Genomic DNA, 24,505 nt, shown 5'->3' with positions numbered 1-24,505 from the left:
TTTTGCCAAATCATAAAATAATCTCTTTCATCTCCGACTGGCGAACATATTGAATATAGTAACCAGAAACAAAAGTTCCAAGTGAGTCAGTTTGGTCTTGCAGTTAAAGCCATTGTGCTCTATGGCAGACTTTGAACTGAACCAACAGGTGCAGGTGCTACGAGGGGGGAGAGGAGGAAAAGTTTAACACGTGGACCCTTGATTTGTTATTAGGTGTCGAAAGTGGTAAAACATTAATAATTTAAATGTGAGTGAATAATTGCAGTCTGTAAATAGAAAATACAAGGAAGACGATCTATCGCCAAAACAAATTGGAGGAGCAGTGCCATATTGCATAATTGGCATTTAATAATTCATTTTTTTATTATTGTTTTTGACTATAATTCCTTAGCACTATTCTGTGTAGGTAAGGCATGAAATGCAAATTCCCCACCAGCTGATGCTGTTGATTCGCTGCGCCACGGTACCTGGCACAGATCTGAACTCTCTTTTTATTTTTAGGGATGGAAGAAGCCAGTCTGTGCCTTGGAGTGTCCTCGGCGGCGCCGGAAGCTGAGCCCCATCTGAGCAGCCCCGTCCTCAACGGCCAGTATGCCATGAGTCAGAAGTTGCACCAGATCACCTCCCAGCTCAGCCATGCTTTCCCCGAGTTGCATCCACGGCCCAACCCAGAGGAGAAGACCCCGGTTCCCCTCGACGAGAAGGCCCACGTGCCCATGAGCGGCCAGCCCATGGGCAGTCAGATGGCGCTCCTGGCCAACCAGCTGGGCCGGGACGTGGACACCAGCCTCAATGGGCGGGTGGACCTGCAGCAGTTCCTCAACGGGCAGAACCTGGGCATCATGTCCCAGATGAGCGATATCGAGGACGACGCCCGCAAAAACCGCAAGTACCCGTGCCCTCTGTGCGGCAAACGTTTCCGCTTCAACAGCATCCTCTCCCTGCACATGCGCACTCACACCGGCGAGAAGCCCTTCAAGTGCCCGTACTGCGACCACCGGGCGGCACAGAAAGGGAACCTCAAGATTCACCTGCGGACCCACAAGCTGGGCAACCTGGGGAAGGGGCGCGGGCGGGTGCGCGAGGAGAACCGCCTGCTGCACGAGCTGGAGGAGAGGGCCATCCTGCGGGACAAGCAGATGAAGGGCAGCCTGCTGCAGCCGCGGCCGGACTTGAAGCCCCTGCCGCACGCCCAGCAGACCCCGCTGGCCGCCTGCAACCTGGCCCTGCCCACCAACCACAGCGTGCCAGACGTGGCCAACCCGGTGCCCTCGCCCAAGCCGGCCAGTGTGCAGGAGGACTCGGCGACCCCCGCTGCTGGCTTCCGCTGCACCTTCTGCAAGGGCAAGTTCAAGAAGAGGGAGGAGCTGGACCGCCACATCCGCATCCTACACAAGCCCTACAAGTGCACGCTGTGCGACTTCGCCGCCTCGCAAGAGGAGGAGCTCATCAGCCACGTGGAGAAGGCCCACATCACGGCCGAGTCGGCCCAGGGCCAGGGCCCCAACGGCGGCGGGGAGCAGTCGGCCAACGAGTTCCGCTGTGAGGTTTGCGGACAGGTGTTCAGCCAGGCGTGGTTCCTGAAGGGCCACATGCGGAAGCACAAAGACTCCTTCGAGCACTGCTGCCAGATCTGCGGCCGGCGCTTCAAAGAGCCCTGGTTCCTGAAGAACCACATGAAGGTCCACCTCAACAAGCTGTCAGTGAAGAACAAGTCCCCCAGCGACGCCGAGGTGCCTGTGCCCATGGGCGGCATGTCCCAAGAGGCCCACGCCAACCTGTACTCCAGGTACCTCTCCTGCCTGCAGAGCGGCTCGTTCATGGCCTCCGATAAAGCCAGCCTGAGTGAGCCCAGCCAGCTCTACGGCAAAGGCGAGATGCCCGTGAAGGAGAAGGAGGTTGTGGGGAAGCTGCTGACCCCCATCTCCAGCATGGCCCACGGCGTCCCCGAGGGCGACAAGCACTCCCTCCTGGGATGCCTCAACCTTGTGCCACCACTGAAATCCAGCTGCATCGAGCGGTTGCAGGCAGCTGCGAAAGCTGCCGAGATGGACCCCGTGAACAGCTACCAGGCTTGGCAGCTCATGGCCAGGGGCATGGCCATGGAGCATGGCTTCTTGTCTAAAGAGCACCAGCTACAGCGCAACCACGAAGACACTTTGGCAAACGCCGGAGTTCTGTTTGATAAGGAGAAGCGGGAGTACGTGTTAGTGGGAGCAGACGGCTGCAAGCAGAAAATGCCTGCTGATGTGGTTCACAGCACTAAAGCGGGCAATCAGAGAGACCTGCCAAATACGCTCGACCCTTTGGAAGGCAGTCGGGATTTTTTGTCACATGGGCTGCACCAGGCTCTCGAGTACAACCTGCAGGGTCCCGGGAGTCTGAAGGAGAAGCCCACCGAGTGCCCGGACTGTGGCCGAGTGTTCCGCACCTACCACCAGGTGGTCGTGCACTCCCGCGTCCACAAGCGGGACCGCAAGGGCGACGAGGACGGGCTGCACGGGGGCCCCGATGAGCGGCGCGGCTCGGGCAGTGACCAGGAGTCCCAGTCGGTGAGCCGCTCCACCACGCCCGGCTCCTCCAACGTCACTGAGGAGAGCGGGGTCGGAGGCGGGCTCTCGCAGACCGGGAGCGCCCAGGAGGACAGCCCACACCCCTCCTCGCCGTCCTCCTCAGGTAGGTTGCCAGGGGAGATGGGGGAGTGGTGGCTGGCGCAAGGGCCCTCCCTGCCCCGGGGCCTGGTTCTGCAACAGCGTTGGTGGGGAAGGGTCCTCACTGCCCTTCAGAGTCAGCTCTGAGTTCACCGTGGCATTGTGCTGTATGTGGACCTTGCCTGTCTGCCCTGCCTCAAGGGAAGGCTAACTTTTCAACTCTTTGACCTTCCCTTGAACACTGGCCACCAGGAAAGTAAGCTGATCCTCCTCCCGTGTGGTGGAGATGGCCGGTTGTTACGTTTGCCAGCTGGGATAGCCTACCCTCCCCTGTGATTACCTGGCCCCATTTCATGCCCTGACCCTCGTCCACCATCATCACCCCTGGAACCCGGGAGCTGCTGTTTGGCTCCATCCGTGGACGTGAATGTGTAAGTTCAGACCCTCACCGTCTCTCCCCCCAAGTGTATGCCCATAATTCTGTCATTTGGGCCCCTCACTGCCTCTCCCTAGACCAAACCTGTCTCGGGCCCCCTTTCAAAAGTACAGCTTGGCTCAGGTGCCTCTAACCTGAAGAACCACACCATTCACCTCCGACGGTTTGGAGAAGCACAGAGGTTTGAAACACAGATGCGCGACTTCATGTCTTAAATTGTACTGTGTTACACGGGCGATACAGCTTTGGGGTCTAAAATAGCAAAGCAGAAAATCTGTCATCAAAATGTCTGTGAAATGCTGAAGCTTCCTGGCCCAGTTTGAGGGAAAAAAAAAAAGAAAGAAAGAAAGAAAAAAAAAAAACTCACTAGCCTAAGACAGCTAAATTAAAATCACTACCTAACAGCAGGTAAGCTTGTTGCCTTCATATTTCCAAAGCCCCTTACTAATGGACAGTAAATTGAAAGTTATATCTCTAGCCCTTTATAAAGAAAGCATCTCGCTAATACTGTAATCATTCTGCAGCCTAACAACAGAGGAAATCATGCCATAACAAATACCCTGTTACTAATGGCAACATTGATTTCTGCAATCAGCCATTAAGTCTAGAAAATGAAAGACGGTTTGAGGCACCTCAAGGCACTGCATTGCCCACTGTTAAAGATGGGGCAGCACACTCTTGAGGGTAATTTTTAAAAAGTTTTTTTCCCCTTTTCTTTTTTTTTCCCTTCTCAGTTTCAATAAATATTTCAGTATTAGAGGCAATTCACCACCACTTATTAAGTAGATGCCAGCCTAGATGTGTTGTTATTGCCATGCTTCAGTATATCCTTCTTCCAGGACAAAATGAGTATTAAAATAAAGTGTGAGTCTGGTGGCTTATTACAAACCGGTAAAGAATTGTTAAGACACATAAATCTGCACTGCACATTCCAAAGATTCCGATAGCACTTAATGCCGCTGCTTAAACACCCATGAAACACACTGTCTCCACCTGGAGTCCTAGGCTTGTTTGCAATTCATTTCAGTGAGAGGCTCTGGAAGAGTTGAATGAGGAACTCCAGCACCACGGAGGGCTAGGCCACACTGCCTGGAGTGACCACCGCCCGAAACTTGCAAGGGAAGGGTTTTCCAGTGTCACTGCCTGACGGCGGGGATTCCGAGATGGATCTTTGTGCACCAAGGCAGCAAAGTGCCAGGTGTCCTACTGTCAGGAGGGATTACTTCTGGCCTCCTGTGAGGAGGTCCCCTCTCCCTGCGGAGTGTCATCTCACGGTTTTGGGGATGTGGGACCTTTCTGGGGCAGAAAGCGGAGCGCATACTGGCTTCCCTAAGTTTTTGGAGTGACGTGGAGTTAACACTGACAGATTTTCCTCCCTCTCCCAGCCCTGCTGAAATGAAAAGGTCTCAGCAGAATATTCCGACACCAAATGTTCGGCTCTATTAATGACGTGTTTACCGTGTTTTTCTCACCTTCTGGCCAAGTGATAGCCTCATGCTATTCCTATCTCTGTTGTTTCCATATCTCTAAATACTCAGTTGAAAAAAGCCCATTTTTGCCCAAAAGAACCATCCGGGATCGGGACTCAAAGGAGAATTATACTTGAATTGTGGTTATCTTCTCACTTCTATTTCCCTCATTGAAGTATCGTACAATTGTGAATACAGATTCTTTCATTTCTGGTTGACTTCTTTGTTTTCTTCATATTCAAATTAGACACTTCCATAATTTTCTGACTAAGTAGGAAAATCGATGGCATACCCATATGCGGCCCAAATCAGCCGCACGCCTGGGCCATTCAGGTTTTCCCGGGATTAGGACCCTTAACCAAATCGGGTTAGTCTTCCCTGTTATTTCAACAAGTCTGGCTTGTATAAAGTGTGATTAAAATAAGCATTTAAATAAAAATCTTGACACAATAGGTATTTTATTATTACCTGTTAGAGAGAAACCTGCAAGGTGAAGGGGAGAAAATACAATCTTTAAGCCCTTAAGTAAAGAAAGAGGTACTTATTAAGGCTTCTATTAAGAAATAACTGCAAAAACACGGTTTTACAAATTTCTCAGACTGCATAACAATGTCTTAAAACTTAATTTGCATCACTTGATTCTTTTTTTGTTGGAAACTGGGTCAGTAGGGCCTGAGAAACTATTTTTTCAGATCTTAACCAATGAATTCTTCTTTATAAATCGCTGCTCTTAACATGATAGTAGTTCTGAATTCATCATAAAAAACCTTTTTACAGAGGGCCTCTTAGAACAGATCTCCAGAAGAAGGCTTACAATGAGTGGCAGAGACGTCCTTTGTTATCAGATGTAATTCTTTGCAAAGGAGGATTGGAACGGAGTGGCTGTTTAAAAATGTCTTGCTCAGACCGAGACGAAGAAGGGGTCAAGTTTGCAATCAAACAGTTATTGCCGAGATGGGCGACCGTCACTGGCTAGGCTAATGTGGGATGCAGCTGTTTGTTATGTGAGCAAAAGAATGTTTGAATCAGTGAACATGTGAAAATGATTCCAGTGAACCAGAAAATGTGTTTGTTCTTTGGCTCTCCAAACTGCTGAGAACCAAGCTTAAGATCAACTGTGAAAACTAGGACCTTTGACAAATTGAGAGGTCATATTTTCTAACAGAAAACGGACAAGACCAGTCATACAGATCACTTCCCCATCTTTCCCCTTTGTTTTATATTTGTTGTTGTTGTTGATTTGACTTACCAATAATTTCACACCATAGTAGATGTCATTTCTTCCTCCGTGTACAATGCAAAGGGAAACTATTTGGAAAGCAGCAGCTTATAAATTTTACTCTTTTATGACATTTAGAAAGTGGGGCAGCTGTTTTGATGCTCCCTCATTTCTGGCTTGCGTGCAAATGCTCCGATGGCATTAATCTCGGCATCTTTCCCTAAAACCTCGTCTAAGACTGTGCTCCAATTCGAGCTTTACCCTGAGTCAGAAGGCGACCAAAGTTCTGTTTCTTTACATTTTGCTTTGGAAATCATGGTCAGAATGATTAAAACTTAATGTACTAAGAAACGATACTGTTCATTATATCCAACAGGGCAGTTACCTTCTGCATTCCCCATAATTTTGGAGAGGGGCTAATTGAAGTGTTGATGGTGGGAAAGGGGTAATTGAATGTGTTGACCCTCTGTTCATTAAAGTCGGCTAAGTTACATGATCAACGGAAAGCCAGGAACAGATGCAAAGATGAAAATATTGTTAACCCCTACTACTTCTGGTATAATATTTTGAGATGGACAAGGATTATTTGATCAGCTGGGCTGGAAGCCTTGCGGAGTCTTCTTTTGTTGCCTGAGCTGCATTCCTGAAATGCTGGGTCTCCATCCTGTGCTGGCCCATTGACCACAGCATCAAAGGCCTTTATCCAGGGCTCCCTTGCATTTACATCGGGTGTCTAGTGATATGATAGATTTTCTTTCTTTTCCACCTCTTTTTCTCATGTGGCTCCTCCTCCCTGCCCCCATTCATGATAACCACTGCCTGCTCTGCACAAACAAATCCGGGCACCCAAAAGAAGGGAAAAAAAGAAAAAGAAAAAGAAAAAATTTAAGTCTGAGGATTAAGATCTTCTTTTTTTTTTTTTTTTTTTTGCTTGTGCATTCCAATTGTTCTTAAAATATTTGGCAATGTCAATTAGTAACTGAGCAGAGTTAGCTGATGAACACAATTTTCCAGTAGACTGAGCACCCTATTGTTGCCGAGCGAACAGCAGATTTCTGAGGTCATTATCATTCGCTGGTTGCTTGGCCCAGCTGCTTCCTGCTGCAAAAGCCAAACTTTATACTGGAGCTTGGGGATGGCATGCAGCAACAGGGGGCTGGGAGGGAGAGAGGGGAGCTGGCTGCAGAACCGAAGACAGTCATTATCAGCAGAGGAAACAGAAAGTAAAAGTTTCCAGGCAATTCCAGGAAAACTGCCCTATCAGGCTTCTCCCTCCCGTTCCTCTCCCAGCACCTTCCACCTCCAGGCAGGGAATTAAAAGGACCAGGGGACGCCCCCTGGGCACTGTGGCCACTAATCTCTTTGCTGAGCAGAACTTTGGAAAACAATAATCCCATTTAAAATTTGCTTAAAAATCGTTAACCCAATCTAAGGCATGTGAGTGATTTCCGCATTGATAGACTCCTTCATTTTTATTAAAAACAGAAGAAAGAAAAACAAATTATTTTTTAAAAGATGAAATTAAAAACTTGAAATTAGTCAACTTGGGGATGACAAACAGGGAACATTATTTCATTTTCCAGGGGGAAAATTTTGAGCGGATACTAGTCTGAGATTCCTTGTAAATCAAATTTAGCATGGAAGGTTCCCCCTGCCCACTCTGGCTTCCCCTTTTTCCTTCCCCCTCTCTCTCCCTCCCCCACCCTTTAATTTGGGAGCTGGTTCAGTGAGATGAAAAGCTGCACTTTTTTAAAGCTCAGCTGTTAAAACTGAGTGCCATATGCAGCCTTTCCGTCCCGATGTGGAAGTGTGTGCAGGCGGCCACCGTGTTTGTGGAGATTTACGGAGGCTCGGCTGTGTGTGCTGAAGCCCTGCCTGGGCAGATGCTGGCTGGCCCTGCCTCCCGGGAGCTGGCCCCGCCTGGGCTAATAGGTTGGCCAGATTCAGGTTGGCTCCTGGGGCGTGTCCAGTGGGGCAGAGGTCAGGGGTGCAGGTGGGTTCCCTCTGGTCTCCCACCTTTCCGCTGGATCTGGGGGCGGTCCGCCCACCGGGCATGGTGCTGGAGCTGGGGAACAGTAGCGCTCAGACGCTGATCCAACTCGCCGTCCTCCTGTGTGGGGGTCGGATGCCTGACAGCAGCTCCTTTTTATAAACTTCCCGTCACTCTGTGCCCTTTGATTGTCTTGTGCCTGGGAACACTCAGTGCCACTCTGGGGCCTTGGCTGTCTCTCTCACCCCTTTGCGCGGAGCTGTAAAGCCCACTTCCACGGGGCTGCCCGATGGTGCTGTCACTTAGCATTTCAGAAAGAGAGAAATCGTTCTGGCTCTGAAAGTCCTCAGACTGGGAGTGTGATATAAAAGATGTGTGACACGAGATCCCAGAAGTGAAGCCTCTTTCCTCTACGTTCCTGGGGATTCCCAGATTACCAGGACCGTCTTCTGTCTGAGCGGTGGATTCCTGCTGCAGGGTCACTGGAGCCCTGCTTTAGTCTAGCCCCACTCTGCCCACCTTCACGTCCTTCCTGTGCTCTTACGGATGCTGCACTCCCGCCCGGAGAGCCCAGGGAGCCCTAGGTGCCCACTGTGTGCTCCTTCTGTACTCCTGTTAACACAAGGAACAAACGTTCATTGAAATCTAAATTCAATGGTAATAAGAAAAACACGGATTAGCTAAGGACAGGTTACAATGAGGCAAAGAATTAAGCAGTCAGTTTTCAAAATGGAGCATGAAGCATTAGCTGCGTGATTGCCATTAACTGGAATGGGAGGTTCGGGCTCAGGTCCTGGCCACCACCTCGGGTGTGTTGCGGCTGGAATTAGCAGTTTGCTTTGCAAATGGCCACAGTGTGGCCGCTGCTTGTTGGTCAAAAGCAGGTGTCATGAGCTACGTTTCATCCACCCACTCTCTTGCTATGCCATCCGGTGCTAGGGAACGTAGGCCCAATATGTCAGTACTGTCAGTGGCCGCTGCTGCAGAGCAGGGACAGCCTCTGTTTGCAGGGCAGCTTGGGTTCACCAGACCCCTTCTCCGTCAGGCTGCTTGTGCCTTTGAATCCCTTCACCGGCATGGAGCTCTGTGCCCCCTTATAAGAAGCACACTCCCGAGAGGGTTAAGTTCTAGTAGGTGGCCCTTGTCTCAGGGGTGGAAACAGGGACAAGCTTCAACAAGCCTCCTGTTTTACTGGCCTTCAAGATTCCCCTGGATTCTAGGGGGAGACCGCTGGGATACTTGGGGATGTTGAGATGGAGAGCAGAGGGAGACCCGGGACAGATCCATGTGGGAAGCACTTTGCAGCGTTCTGAGCACGTGAGGTTGGAAGAGGCGTGAGCCCTAACTCCCATAACTGTCGAGCTGTTTTGGAGAGCTGATGGTAGGGGTGGAGAAACACCTGCAGAGATCAGGAGACTAGATTTGTGTAAACGTCCCCAAATTCGTGGTGATTGGGCTGGAACCTTTGCCATCTGTGACCCTTGGGCCTGCTTGCTGCCCTTCTGGGTTCCTCACCTCCCTCTCCTCTGTTGGCATGTGACAGCGCCTCCACCGCCTGTGGGGGCCGGGCTGGCGTGTTGAGGAGGAACGAGGGGGTGCAGTGAGGCTCGCAAACGCTTGAGGAAAGGGGGCTCCCCAGCAGGGTGCGGGGCAGGTGGTGGGGGGCTCTATGTTCTCTCCAGGAAGCAAGCGTCACAGCAGCTGAGAGGAGCCTTGGGTCCCCCATGCCTTTTCCTGGCAGGACGGGGCGACGGCAACATTTACTTAAGCTGTGGAGTTTGGCACTGCTGCCACCAGGCGCCATCTGGAAAGCCCTTCTCAGGAAGCCGTGAGCCCTCCCTAAAGAGCTCAGGGGAACAGGTCTTGGGCAGAGTTTTGGGCCTTTTCTTCTTGGGCAAAACCTGAGCGGCAAGGCACCTGAGCAGGGCGCGGGGGTCCCCTGGGAGCTGTGTAGCTAAAGCAGGTCCTCGTCGGTGTGCACGTGGCTTTTCTCTCTGCTGGGCTTCTCCACTTAATTCTGAGCCAGATCTGGTGTAGCTTTTCTTTGTCAGGAGAGCACTCAATTTCCTGGGGCTGTATTTCCATTTATTTATTTTGTGTTGCATTTTACTTACTGTTTTCACCTAAGTCCTGGTATGCTGTGGGTGCAAAGGTGTGGAGCCAGCCAAGACTGTCCTGGGTAGTTACCGAGATAACCCTGTAATAATGGGGCTTGTTAACACAATGTAAGAAATGAATACTGTGCCTCTAATATGTGCTGGGGGGCAAGAGGGGGAACTGGGTGGCCTGGCTGGTGACAAACAGGGCCGAGCTAAGCACAGAGATTTGCCACCGTCCTCTCCCTGATCCACATCTTCAAAAAAGGCTGCAGAACTCCAAAACGGTGCATGCCTGAACACTCCCTACAGCGACCTGATGGGTGGGCCAAGGCGCTAAGGGAGCTGTGCTGTGCGCGGGGGCAGCGGTGGGTGGAATTCACGTGCCCGGGCCTGTTTTCTTTTCCCACCAAGGGAAAGTTGTCCAGGGCCTGGCTTCTTGGGGGACCCACCTCTTTGTTGCTGTGAGCCTTGGGGTTTTGTGTGACATGTGGCATGTGTCTGAGAGATGTGGGAGGCACAGCACAAGCTGACTCCCTGGCTGGTCCGGCCCTCCTCTTGGGGGTGCCCAGCCAGGTGCTGGCAGGAGGAAGTGGGTAGTGGGTGGGCTTGGCTTTCTCTACCTTGTAACTTGCTTTCAAAGGGTGGGGTCATGTTTCAGCTTTTGCCGGGAGCAGGGCACACCTTGGGGAGACAGTGATGTTTTACTCTGGGCCTTGGGGTTAGAGGATGCCACAGAGGATCCATTCTCTCCCCTGGGAGGTGCCTTGCTGGGCTAGGACTTAGGCGGACACCAGTTTCTTTCCTCTGGTTTGGCCTCAGTTCCAAAGCCTTTTGATGTACGATGAAACAGGTCCCCTCCGTGGCGCTCTTGTCTCTTCATTACAGTAATGTCCCGAAACTCTTAACTCAGTGGTTGTCATCGTGGTTTTCGGACACCCTCGGTTGTCTTCAATCATCTTGAGAGGTATTTTGTAAAATTTCCAACTTGCTTATGTTTAGTTCAATGTAAAATGTGTGCAGTGGTTGTTTCCTTGAAGACCAAGACAGATACATGTTTCTCTTTATTGCTAAATATATTCTGTTAAATTTGTTGCAAAAATAGGTGTTTTCGGGTTTTTTTTTTTAAGTAATTTGCCTTGAAAAATTGTAGTGATCCATCAGCAAAGTTGTTGTGTGACATAAAATAGTCCCTGAGTGGGGGGAGCCTTGGCAGCTGGGGTCTGACCACCTCTGAAATGTCCTGTATGAGTGACCTTCAAACCCTTACCACTTGGTCTCCTTCTAGAGGGACATTTACTGACTTCTTTGTTGCTATTTTTGTTGTTTAATGACATTATTGTTATTTTTCTCCTACATTAATTCTTGTTCATCTTAGACATCGAGAAAATACAGATAAATACAAATAAAAATAATTTTATTTTTATTTTATTTTATTTTATTTTATAATTTTATTTTTATTTAAATATATGTGCCCTTACTGCTCAGAGATAACCACTGCAGACATTTTAGTCCATTCCTTCCCAGTCCATTTTGTGCACTTGAAGATGTATTTCACAAAAAAGGACCATACTGCATGCACAGTCTTCTATATGATATAGTTTTTACTTAAATATATGTCACATATTTTTTTCCATTGAATATTCAACACAAGGATCAACAAACTTTTTCTGTAAAGGACCAGACAATAAATAATTTAGGTGTTGCAGGACATGTGGGCTCTTCTGTAACTACTTGATTCTGCCATAAATGAAAGGGCTTGATGGTTTCCAATAAAACTTTATTTACAAAAACAGGTGACAGAAGGATTTGTCCCATGGGCTATCCTTTGCACACTCCTGTTTTGTAGTAATAGCTGTCCTTTTGTAAAAGCTTCATACACGTAGTATGTTTCCTGAGGAAATATTAGAAATATGGAGAAGCAAAGGGAAAAATCTGCCTCTAGTGATCTACTGAGCATAGTAGAAAACTTGTTTCCATTTTTTCATTTCTGCACCTAAATCTTTCTGATCATCTGCACTATTATTTCCCTAAGTGGAACTCCTAGACATGGAATCTCAGGTCACAGGCTGGCAACCCTGGACGTGCAGATGTGTATTACCCAGGAGGGTGCTGCATTTTGAGGCCATTTCTTCCAGTGCTGGGGATTTTACTGAGAAAGTTCCTCATAAGGTTATATTGAAATCTGTCTCCCTCAAGGTAGTTCCCTGTCACCAAGCAACTCTGTGACTCATTTGTTCATTCATAAATTCATTCATTTGTTAATTCATTAATTCATCTTTTCATTCAAGGACAAAATGCTTATTAAGTAGGTTCTGAACACCGAGCAATGTGCTAGATGCTGGAGATTCAAGGATGATAGGGATAGGTCGCAGTGCCCAGAGACCCAGAGCCTGGGAGCCGGGACAAGTCCTTCACAAGAGGGATAGATTCACGGGAGGGCCGCCCCAGGGCTGGAGAAGACGCACTTGCCTTGACGTCCACATTTGTTCCCAAGGGACCTGAAAGGGTGACGGGACCTCCTCAGTCACCTCAGTAGCTCCTGTGGCAGGTAACTCTTTCCCATTGTGGAATCTGGCCAATTCAGTGACTTCTGGGGGAAGCACCCCCAGCTCAGCCACTGCGGCTGGCTGTCCTCTCTCTCCCTGGCTGTGAACTGGAGTTGAAATCACTTTCTTGCTGCAGAAGAGGCCCTGGGGAGAGTCCAACTGGTGCTTTTGAGGACGACCCTTCAGGCCAAGAAGGGGGCCAGATGGGAGCTTGTCGGGGCTCGCAGCTTTGTGGCATGTACGTCCAGGCAGCTGGTCACCCCACACCAGGGTCCAGCCTTGAGGGGGGCAGCAGGAAGAGGCAGGGTGGAGCTCCACACCAGGGAGTGAGGGGCAGGCCCCCGGCTCCAGCTCACCTGCCCTGACCACCCTGTCATTGTCGCCAGTGGTTCCTGGGCAGGGGGAGGGCACGAGCCAGGTGTCAGGTAGAGTGTGGACTCCTGTTCGGACCCTGCAGGTAGAGCCTGTGAGAGCTTGTCGGATGTACACTGGGAAAGAGGCTCTCTGCATTTTACCCAAACTAACCTGACTTCAGAACTGTCCATACCTGTCCCACAGAGGATCAAGTGAGTCATTGGGGGTCGGGGGAGGGGGGGCAGGGCTGTACCCACCTCATATGTCAAAATGTCCAGCATCAGTAGAGGATGGTGGGCACTGCAGACAGTGCCGGTTTTCTTTTTGGATGATGGGTCATGAACTAAATACAGACTCACTATGAGAATGTGTGGAAACAATTTCTTCTGGTACATATCAGACCTCAATTGCCCTTTATTTTCTGTGAATGAAAACGTCATAATCTTAAGCCAGAGACAAGTGCATTTTCTAATGTTTAAGAAACGGCTCCGGGCAGAGCACATACTTCAGCCAGAGCTTGACCTCCACACAGTCCGGCTTTACCCACCCTGCTGGGCTATTTGGGCAGCTCCCTCCCCTACCCGGGGCCTGGGAGGTGGGGCTGGGGAAGTCTAGAAGACTCAGAGACCCCTTTCATCTTGCTTTTCCCCTCCTCTCCTCTCCCTTCCCAAATGTTTCCACGGCCTGAGGGTAACTTTCAAGGGTCTGGTCCACTGAGCAGAGAACTAGGGTTTGTAGATTCTAAGGATTTGGGCATTTCTTGTCTATCTGTGATTGAGCCTCGAGCAGGCAGTGAGGTGGTGTTATCTCTGAGGGGCCCGGTGTGCCCGGTGGGGCTGGGAAGACCCTCTTTTAGCTCCTTTCCCACCGGGCCCCTTCCCACCGGCTATCCCTGTCTGGGGCCTGCATGTCCTGGAGACAGGGTCCTGCCACCGGAGGGGCACCGCCAGGGCCCCTCACTCAGTGCTGCTCAGGGTTTGCTTTTCCCCACCTCGGGGCGGACTTGGCAGGGCTGCAGGAAGTGGAGAGCGTCACGGTCATGGTGGAGGGCTCCAGTGCTGGCCCTCAGGAGCTGTGAGACCCAGCAAGGGCTCCTTAGCCTCTCTGTGCTTCCGTGTCCTAGAGCCTGCAGTCTGCCGGAGGAGAGGATGTCAACAGCCGTGGAAAGTGTATTGAGTTCCAAAGCTAGGAAGTGGTGGAGCTGAGATTCTAGCCACGTCTGTCTGACCTCTGGCCTTTTAGTTCCACTGTTGGGTCGTGCTGGGGATGGGGTGAATGCAGCCAAAAGCAGAAGCCCTGCTCGCCAGCCCCATCTCCCGCTCCACACTGGCCAGGATCAGCCCTGTTAGGACAGGCTCTGGGAAGCTCAGATAAGTGCTCCTTCCCTCTCTTTGTGTCTCGGGGGAGGTTGTCCTCGCATCTTTTCCAGAAAAGAAGCAAGGAAGGAGGTGGCCCCGCGCTTGCTGAGCTCTGCTGAGGATCGACTGGGGCCCGACTCGAGCTGCACACTTAGGCTTAAAGTGACTCCCCAAAGCTGCGGTTTCAGGGATCCCCTAACCTCTACTCAAGGTCACACGTGTAGCAAGTCACAAGTGTCTGGCGGCCGTGTCCCCAGGGTGACAGAGAGGATGGGGCCCCAGGAGCAGGGCCTGGTGCAGAGGACCCAGCTCTCTTCCTGTGCAGCTTGTCCGAATCTCAGTTCCCCCGGCCCTCCCAGCTGTACCACGCTCTGCCGGTCCCGTTTCTGTCTCCGTGCTCTCCTGCGCAGACCAGTGTTGGAAGGTGGCCTGGGTGTGGGTGGTGGGCCAGAGAACAGGGCAGGAGGCGGAGGCACAGGGCTGGTGCCAGCTCTCAGCTCTCTCCAGCCACCGACTCTTTCCAGAGAGGAGAGGGTAGATGAAGAGAAAGAGCAGAGGCTCCTCTGTTCCTCCTTCCTGGTCAGCACCGTCCTCCGAGGTGTAAATTAGGAGGCAGAGTTGTCATCAGGGAAGCCTTCCAGAGGAGGGGCTGCCGGGTTCTTTGTTGTCGCTCCCGGTGGCACTAAAAACTGAACCAAGCGGCCACTTTGCACTGGCCGTGCCGAGCAGAATGCTCTGGGCTGTCACTGTGCCCTGGACCCACCTAGGGTGGTCCCAGGGAAGGACCCGGGATCAGCTGGGGGGCTGAGTCTGCTGTCGTGGGTGTAGGGGGTTTAGCAGCTTCAAATTGACCCTAGCTTCTGGGAATAGAGCATTCAACACGCAGTTGTGACTGTGTGTGTGGGGGGGGAGGCTAGCGTGTGTCTGAATGTTTGCTGTCTGTGTTGGGGTATGACCTGGTGTGTGAGTGGTCGTGCTGTCTTGGGCTGGTGGTGCTGTGTGAGTATATGTAAGGCGCTTTAATTTTTTGCATGCAGTTGCCGAGGGTGGATGTATTACTGTGTGGCGGTGTGGGGGGGGCCGTGGGTGTACTGGATTGGGAGTGGATATGCACGCGCCGGGTACGTGTATTGGTGTGTATGGGTGAGGGTGAGTTGGGATACGAAGCTGGGTACGTGTGTGTGGGCGTTGCGGTGTGGTTAGTGTGTGGGATCGGGGTTTGCAGATATGTTGGTGTGGCTGTGTGGTTTGGGGGAGTGCATGTTTGTGTGTTGACACATGCTAGTAGGGGTGTGTGTGTTGAGATGTACGTAATGGTGTGCGGGGTGTGTGTTGATATAGGTGTCAGGTGTGCGGTGTGTGGTCGTGTGTGTTGGTTCACTGATGCATGCGTTAGTAAAGATGCGTGTGTTGGGATGTGTGTGTCTGTGTGTGTCTGCCTGTGTTGGTATGAGTGTTGAGGTGTGTGTTGTATGGCTAAGGATGTGTGTGGTGGGTGGCAGGATGGCCTCCTGTTACGTAGGGAGGCTGACCTCCTTGAAGCATCGTGAACTTTTAGCCTTCCCTGCGGGAAGAGAAGCTGGTCCTGAGCCCAGCCCTGCCCCTTAGAGCATTGCTAATGGAGTCTCCCCTCCCTGTTGCTGCCTCAGCCTCGGGCAGAAGCTCTGGCTCCTGGGTTATGAGTTGGCAGATGCAGCGGGAGCTGTCTTCCAGCATCTCACAGCCAAGCCCTCTGAGGCCTCATGCTCCTCCTGGAAGAAGTTGGGGCTTGAGGGTTGGGGTCCCCATCCAGAGAATCTCTGTTCTGAGTTCAGCCAGCACGTGTGTGGAGTGGGCCTGAGAGCTCCGAGAGGACAGGGGTTGTGCTGTCCTCAGGTGTGTTCCCGTCGTGGTCCCTGGCGCTGGGCACGGGATGCAGCAGGTGTTCGGGGGATGCTCGTTGACTTGTACGGAATAAAATGAAACGTGCTGTCCTGGGACAAAGGGCGCTTGCCCAGGAGCCGGCCAGGCCTTGGGCCTGCCCACCACTCCCCCTCGACGTGCCAAAGAACCTGAAATCACAGTGTAGAGCCTGCACCACAGACCTGCAGTGAGTCCCTGTGAGCTGGCCAGGCGTCCCTCAGCCAGGAGCGGGAGGACCCAAGGGCATGAAGGAGCCTGGGGGTCAGAGACGGGCTCAGGGCGGGTGAGTGCCCCTCTGGGGGCAACTCCTCTCGGGTATGGGCCCAGTCTGCCATCAGCACCTGGGGACCCCCTCTCCGGGACAGTGGCAACCCGGGCTCCAAGTCCAACTCCTCCTCCCTGGATGACCATCCTCCACGAGCCTCAAAGCAGCTGTCCCTCCTTCCCCCAGCTCCTTTGGAGCTCATGGACACAGTAACAGCCTCACCGACTGTGAGCCTGCTGGGGGCCAGGGCAGTGGGGTAGAGCTGTTGCCGTGGGCACTGCATCCTCCCTCCGCAGACTGTTTAAAGGCTTCAGCTGTGTTACCAGCAGCTTGAAAAGTGATCTTGCAGCCACTTTGGGGTTTAGTTAGCCATGTTCTATGGCCATCGTGGATGATCTAGGGTGCAGGCCTGGGAGTTGGAGGTGAGCCTTACTGAGCCCACCACAGGTGGGGGTCTTCAGAATGGTGCCCCAGACGAGCAGCAGGCATTGAGGGGTGTCAGTCTGGTCAAAGGCCAGAGACCAGAAGGACGCTGGGCCCTTGAGGAGCTTAGGATCCATTCGGCAGGGGACTCCTCCGTTTCCTGAAACTTAAAATAATCTACCAGCTGTTTTATAAAGTCAGAAAGAAAAAATATCAGAGAACAGCCTGTACGGGGTCAGGGCAGCTATGGATTCGGTGCAACTTTTCCTGGAAATCACATGGAGCAGAGACCATGTGTCAGCTCTGCCGGGCTTCTGTTGGAAATCTGGGAAGCCAGTGCTTTGGGGTCAAATGACTTTTTTTGGTTAGTGGCAGAGGAAATGCTTCCACCTCTGAGCGATGAGCCCCGTGAAGAACGATGCGAAGGTCCTGGAGACTCTGGTGGAGGAGCGGGCACCCACAAGGTAGAGGACAGATGCCTCAGGGTGGGCTCCTTCCCAGGGAGAGCAGGGCCCGTGGAGGCTCGACAACCACCGTCGATGGCCGTGCTCTTCAGGGCATTGGAGGGAACATACCTGAACTCCTGAAGGGCAAGCACTGTGGGGATGGAGCTGCCTGGGAAAGGAGGGACTGTCAGGGCGGCCAGGTGAGCAGGGACCGCGGCCCAGGGGTGGAGCGGCCCTCTGAACGATCAGCCTGCATCCATTCCCTGCTCAGAGCACTGCGGTGACTTTCCATCGCGTGGGGAGTAAAATCTGTGGTATCAAGGCCTGGAATTGCACCCCACTCTCCCTCCTCTCTGACCAGCCCCTCGGTGGCCTCTGTGTTGTCTGTTGTCTTTGGGGTGAGCTCTGGACACAGACTCTCACAGGCTGGTTCCATCGCATCATGCAGACCTCTCCCCCCGGTGGCCTTTCCATGAGCCCCCACTATGAACTGTCACTTCTCAGCCCCTCGCTGGAAGCATTATCCGGTACTGTCATCTTCAAGGCCTTTGGGAAGCATCGTGTTCTCTGTGTGCTGATCTACCCGTGACTCGTGTGCACAGCACTGCCCACAATAGTGCCCACCACACGGTGGAGGCTCAGTAAACATTTTTTAAAAGACACGGCGGTAAAAGGCACATAGCACAAAATGTACCATCTTAACCATTTTTCAGTGTGTGGTTCAGTGACATTAAGTGCATTCACGTTGTGTGTAACCGTCACCACCATCCATCCACAGAACTCTTTTCATTTGGCAGAACTGAAGCTCTGTACCTGTTCATCGGTGACCCCCATTCCCTGCCCCCAGCCTGGCAGCAGCCTTTCTACTCTCTGTCTCTATGAATATGACACTCTGGGTACCTCATGTAAGTAGAAGCATACGGTGTGTGTCCTCCTGTGACTGGCTTAGTCCCCTAGCATGGTGTCTTCCAGGTTCATCTGTGCTGTAGCAGGTGCAGGATCTCCTCCCTTCTTAAGGCTGAATAATATTCCATTGTATAGATGAGCACATTTTATTTACCCACTCATCTGTCACTGGACACTGCCTTCATTTCAAGAAATACTTTTGCATAAGTGAATGAAGGCAGGGTGTGGTCTGGCCTCCACTGTCCCCTGCCTGAGGGAAGGGGTTGTGACTTTGGATTCGTTGAGTTAATTCACAGTATCCCAAGCTACTGGCTCCCCAGAAGCCAGGGGCCGCTTTCCTCAGCAGAGCACGTGCTGGGGTCTGAGCATTTTGGAATTCAGCATGGGTCAGACCTTGGCCCTCTGAGAGGGCTGCCGTGTGCCCTGAGGGGCCACACATCCTTCCGTAGGGACGAGCCCAGTGTCTGCCGTCAGGCAGGGCGGGTGGAGGGGGAGCTGTGGTCCCTGGAGCTGATGCTGGAAGAGTGGACGCACATGGCAGCAGCTCTGTGGCAAAGGCTTAACTGCCTCCAACCAGGAATGCTGCATGGTTTTGCTGGAAGCCGAAATTCTAGAAGACAGCCAGTGTTGTCCAGTATGTTGTTTGGTTTTTTTTTAAATTTAATTTAATTTAATTTTTTATACAGCAGGTTCTTTTTTTTTTTTAGCAGGTTCTTATTAGTTATCTATTTTATACATATTAGTGTACATATGTCCATCCCAATCTCCCAATTCATCCCACCACCACTAACCCCTCCCCCACAGCTTTCCCCACTTGATGTCCATATGTTTGTTCCAGTACTTTTTATTGGAAGTTCAACATTCTCCTCGAGGCTTGTCCCGTGCCTCTTTGGAGTAGAATCCCTATCTTACCCCCTTAACACAGCCTGGGTTGATGCTGACTTCAGGGCAAAGAAGAGGACTTGGGGATCCAGGTTGGGGTGGGGAAGTGCAGTGACTGACTTCTGGTCTGAGGGAAGTGGCTGGACCCGTGCTGGGGAAGGACCTCAGCTCAGCGAGCCGGCTGCAGGCAGACTCGGCCAGCTGCTGCTGGGGACCCCGTGTACCGTGTGCTACCTGGCCCGTGCAGAGCGCTGCAGGGCACACATCCCCTTCTCCGCTCAGCGAGTCCTAAGCTGGGGTGAGGTGTCCACACTGAGCCAGGAGCACAGACGGCAGGACACGGCTTGTCTCAGAGTCGGCTTGTGTGGTGTGGACCCGATAGGGTCTGTGAGGGCTGCCAGCTTCTTGGCCTTCTTGCTGGAGGGAGTTGGAGTGGGAAGAGAACAGCAAGACATGGGATGGAGAAGATGGTCTTGGAAGGGAAGCTGGGGTGCTGGAGAGAGGAAGGGTGCTGTGGACAGGCGAGGAGTAGAGCAGGGCCCTGGGGGTCCTGGCACCGGAGCTGACCTGCACCCTGGCAGGACAGATGCCTAATGCTGAGATCTACAGGGGAGGAGGCAAGGACGCCTTGGCTTGGGGTGAAGGTTGAAGGGGATTCAGGCAGAATTTCACTCATTCAGCTCTCAGCTGAGGACGTTGAGAGGCCAGGTGAGTGTCCGTACACCTGCCCCATAAAGGTGAGGTCTCTCCAGGCTTCCTGGGGTTTTGTCCCTCCGCTGGTGCCTGGGAGGCCCAGATACCCGAGTCTCAGGGCTGTGGGTGCACTGCTGTGGACCCACTTCTGCAGCGGGTGTTACTTTCTGTCCCAGGCTGCTCAGGCTGCCGTCACAGCTTTCCATAGACTGATACATACACAACAGAAATTTCTCTCTCACAGTTCTGGAGGCTGGAAGTCCAAGATCAGGTGCCGACAGATTCAGTGTTGGCTGTGGACCCACTTCCCACAGTGGAAGGTGAGGAGCTCTCTGGAGTCTCTTTAATCGGGGACCTAATGCCATTCATGAGGCTCCATCCCCACGACCTCAGCACCTCCCCAGAATATCACATTAGGGGTTAGGATGTCAATATATGAATTTTGGGGGGACAAAACATCCAGTCTGTAGTACTTCCTCACTAATCCGCCTGCCCCGCAAAGCAGTGTTATCAATCAAGCCAGTTCTCTAAACAGAAACATAATAGAAAAGAAAATGACAGGAAACTCCAGCATGCTCTGAGCCTGCCCAGTGGGTCACAGGTAAAATGTCCTCACGGGAACATGACAAGCCAATCCACCTAGACCCTCCTCCGCTTGCTGGGTAACCACAGCCCTTGGTGGATGGAGGCAGGTCTCAAAGGGGAATGAACCCATCCCACACCTGGCACCCTGCTCCTCCAGGGATGCCCCAGCCCAGCTCACAGTTCCCACGGCCCTCACATGGGGGTAGGAGAGGGCGCCGCGGGGCTGAACAAGGATGCCAGAGACAGACAGTGGCTGCTTTGGAATCTCAGTGCAGGTTTCAAATGGGATTGAGCAAGTTCTGCTTTTCTCAGGACTGCCTCACATCCTCCCCATGTGTTCTTGACTGCTAGACACACAGTATTTAGCTGATGGGAAAGCAGCCAGAGAATTCAACAGCACCCAGTGGTCCCCAGGGGGAGAAATGTAATTTTTAAAAGGTATTTTACTAGTTAAGGTCATTTGTAAAGTGTGTTGCCGTTTCAAGCTGGCCCCATGGCCTTGTCCTGAGTGAGCGGTGGATGAGGGGGTCCGAGGGGGAGAGGTGCTGTCTGCTGCCTGTTCTCCAGCCTCCCTCCTCCTGGCCCACTGGAAGTACTTCAACTGCACTCTTTTTGGGGAGGGGGTGAGTAGTAAACTTTTTATTTTAGAATAGCGTTAAATTTATAGAAGAGTTGCAAGGATAACCCGGAGGGTGGGGTTCCCCATACTCCACACTGGCTTCCCCCATTGTCAGCATTATTAGGGCCTGTTTTGTCCCAAGGAATGAACCAATATCGATCCATTATCATTAGCTGAAGTCCATACTTTATTCAGGTTTCCTTAGTTTTTACCTAATCTTTTTCTTTTGTGCCTGGATCCCACCCAAGATTCCACGTTACATTTAGGTATTTTAATAAACTTTGTTTTTTGGAGCAGTTTTCGGTTCATAGCAAAATTGAGTGGAAAATACAGTGTTCCCACATACTTCCTGTCCCCACAACTTCCCCTGCTGTTGGCACTAGTTTTCATGTCCCCTTAGGCTCCTTTTTTTGGCTGTGATAGTTTCTCAGATTTTCCTTGTTTTTTGTGACTGTGATGGTTTTGAGGAGTACTGATCAGGTACTTTACAGACTGTCCTTCAATTTGGGTTTGATGTTTCCCTCAGGGTTAGACTGGAGTTTAACCCTGGACGACCCCAGGGGTAAAGTGACCTTCTCATCACGTTATATCAAAGGCACATGCTGTCAACCTGACTTATCACTGTTGATGTTGACCTTGGTCACCTGGCTGAGGTCTTGTCTGGCAGATTTGGCCACTGTAAAGCCACGCCCCTTTTAAAGTAGGCAGGACCAGCTACATAATCTGCAGGTCTCAGTGCAAAATGAAAAGGTGGAGCCCATTGTTTAGAATTACTAAGAATTTCAAGATTATGATTGCAGAACATTAAATCAAGTCAGGGTCTTTCTAGGCGCAAAGCCATGTGTGACTGCACTGGTCCCATGAAGCCAGCCCTGTTTGTTGGACTGTGGGCACATGGAGAGGAGCCTTGCACTGGTGGTCACTTATCCCCGAGCAGTTGAAGGGGGCGGATGGCTGGGGAGGGTCAGAAGCACCCTGGGTGGTGTGGGTATCACTGGGTGGACAGAGAATGTCAGCACATTACAGGTGTCTGCAGGGTTTCTACTGAGCCACCTGCGGGGGAACCTGAAAAAGTCCACCTGAGTCCCCTGCGAGCTCTGTCTGGACAGAGAGAGGGTGGTCAGGGGTATGCATGAGACAGCAGTTAGTAGCAAACAGAGCAGCTCCATAATATTTTTTTTATTTTTATATATATATATATTTTTTTTTTTTTTTTTTTTTGCGGTACGCGGGCCTCTCACTGTTGTGGCCTCTCCCGTTGCGGAGCACAGGCTCCGGACGCGCAGGCTCAGCGGCCATGGCTCACAGGCCCAGCCGCTCCACGGCATGTGGGATCTTCCTGGACCAGGGCACGAACCCGTGTCCCCTGCATCGGCAGGCCGACTCTCAACCACTGCACCACCAGGGAAGACCCATAATATTTTTTAAATGTGCTGCTTTTATTTTATTTTTTTCAATTTTCTCCTTTTTCTCAGTGCCCAGAGCAGCACTTTCCCCCTAGAAGACCTTAGAATATTTTATTTACAAAATGCAAAATGATCCTGTCTCTGCTGGGCAAACTGGTGATCTCCGTTGGAGGGGTGCACCTGGTGACGGCTGCGCCTCTCCTGGCTGCTCTCTCATTTGGAGAGGCGAGCATTTCGCGTCTCAGGTGCATACCTGTGCAAGCACAGACCCCTTGCTGCAGCATCGGTGCAGTGATGAGTGTACAGCTGCCAACCGGCTTCTCCTTGCTGTTACTCACCCAGCTGTTTAGAGAAGGAGAGAGTATTTCTAACCAGCCATATGGCATGGAGTTTTATTTGCCGTGGTAAGTTAAAAAGTACATTATTGGTCAGCATCTTGCATGCAAATTTTGACATTGCATTCCAGGAGTACCTGCAGAAGACAGTGGTGGCGAGTCGGATCTGTGTAATTACATTGCTGTGCAGGCTTGTAACGTTGCCATCTCTAACTACACCCAGTATCTCATCGCGACGGCTGCCCGGGGATATTGCTGCACGACTCCTGTAGCCGGAGAAAGATTATGTAAACATGGTGTGTGATCTCGAAAGTGAGTAATGAAGTTGAGTGCTTGTTGCAAAAATTAATAAATGGCTGGTTTACACGTGATGGAGGAGTCTCCGTGTGAGAACTGAATCGCGGCGTAGTGATGGATAAAGGCACCTCCAGGTACCGGTGACTTGAAGAAATTCATCCTTTTTTCTATCAGTATGATCAAATGGACGATTCTAGTCTATGCCCTTAACTTTCTACTAGACCAGCATGAAATCATCATAAATAGATCTTTCTGCTCCTCTTTGCCTGTCAGACTCTTCACCCTTGCCTCGGAGGAGAGTGTGGCAGTGATGGGGGGCTGTTTGCAGTTTCTGGAAGGGCCGTGTGGTCCCAGGGCCTCACCTTTGTAGATGCTCTTCCTGCACTCATATCTGTCAGGTGTCTACGATGTGTCCCGAGGTCATTGTCCAGCTAGGAAGTCTGTTTTGAACCTTGGTTCAAGTGCCACTTTCTCTGAGGAGCCTTTCTATCCACCCTTGTCTGCAGTGCTTCCCACCCCAGAAAATTAACTCGTGGCCCCTGGTGCCCATACTTCCTTGATGATGCCTAGGTTTCTGTTACCGTCTGTCTCTGCTTAGGAAAGGGATCCATGGAGTCAGACAGACTGGGGTCCAAACCTCAGTTCCACCAAGTAACAGCTCACGTGACCGCGAGCACGGAACCTCCGAACCTCAAGTGTCCCATCTGTAAAATGGGAAACGCTCATTTCTAGTTTGTAAGGTTGTTAGAATCAGGTATTAGGTCATGTATCTGGCACATAGAATATGCTCATTAAATATGTGTTAAAAGATGGATGGAGGAAGTGGGACTTCTGCATAGTCCATCAGTTTTTAGACTGGAGAGGAGGCATGTGGGAAAGAAGACACAGCAGGGAACACAGTGAAGCGTGTGAGCAGCAGGGTGTGTGGAGGACCACCACCCCGTCTGGCTGGGAGAGTCGTGGGGACCAGAAGGAAGTGACTCTGGAAAGGGAAATAGGGCCCAATTGTGGAGGGCCTTGGATGCCAGATGACGACTTTACCCTGCAGGCACTGGGAGTCGTGGGCCGTGTGTGTGTGAAATAGCTAAGGAGGGTTGCCGTGTGGCTATGCCGGGAGCAGTGTGCAGGGTTCCGTGTTGGTTTATGTGTCCTGGCTCCTCAGTCCTCCCTCCCTCTGGTATCCACCCTTCCCCCCCCCACACACACACACCTCAGCCGACGTTTCTAGAGCTCCTGGGTCCCGGGCAGTGGCTTGGCCAGGTCTCGAACTTCTCTTTGCCCCTTCCTCCCCCTCCATCAGTCAGTCCTTCAAAGCGCCGATGTATTGCCAGGAGAGGATACTACACGAAGCCCCTGAAGTGGTGCATTAAAGCAGTTTGGATTTTCTTTTACTGCTAACATTGATTACTATTAATTAAAGTTGATATTTACAATCAGAGGGAGTACAGGAGCAGATCATTTTTTATTAATCGCTCTTCTAGGTTCATCATTAGTCATCATTATCAAAATATTCAGACAGTGGACAGTGGCTGAGTTTTTCAAACCAAGTGAATGATTAAATTATACTACATTATATAAAGTCTGTGTCCCCTGGTACCTCTCCCTTTCAGGGTTCTCCCTATTA

The 24,505-nt window shown here is 51.5% G+C and overlaps 1 protein-coding gene across 1 annotated transcript in view; it reads left to right on the top strand.

Annotated features, from left to right (window-relative positions):
• Window positions 1-503: 503 nt before the first annotated feature.
• ZNF536 (zinc finger protein 536) overlaps window positions 504-24,505 on the top strand; it is a 229,642-nt gene continuing 205,640 nt past the window's right edge. Inside the window, exon 1 of the mRNA XM_065899559.1 lies at window positions 504-2,676. Coding sequence (XP_065755631.1) covers window positions 504-2,676 — 2,173 coding nt within the window. The remainder of the gene's footprint in view (window positions 2,677-24,505) is intronic.

This window comes from Phocoena phocoena, chromosome 20 (assembly GCF_963924675.1).
Source record: "Phocoena phocoena chromosome 20, mPhoPho1.1, whole genome shotgun sequence".
In the NCBI taxonomy this organism is placed as follows: Eukaryota; Metazoa; Chordata; class Mammalia; order Artiodactyla; family Phocoenidae; genus Phocoena; species Phocoena phocoena.
Note: the sequence above shows the minus strand (reverse complement) of the source record. Positions and strands in the feature narration are given on the sequence as shown.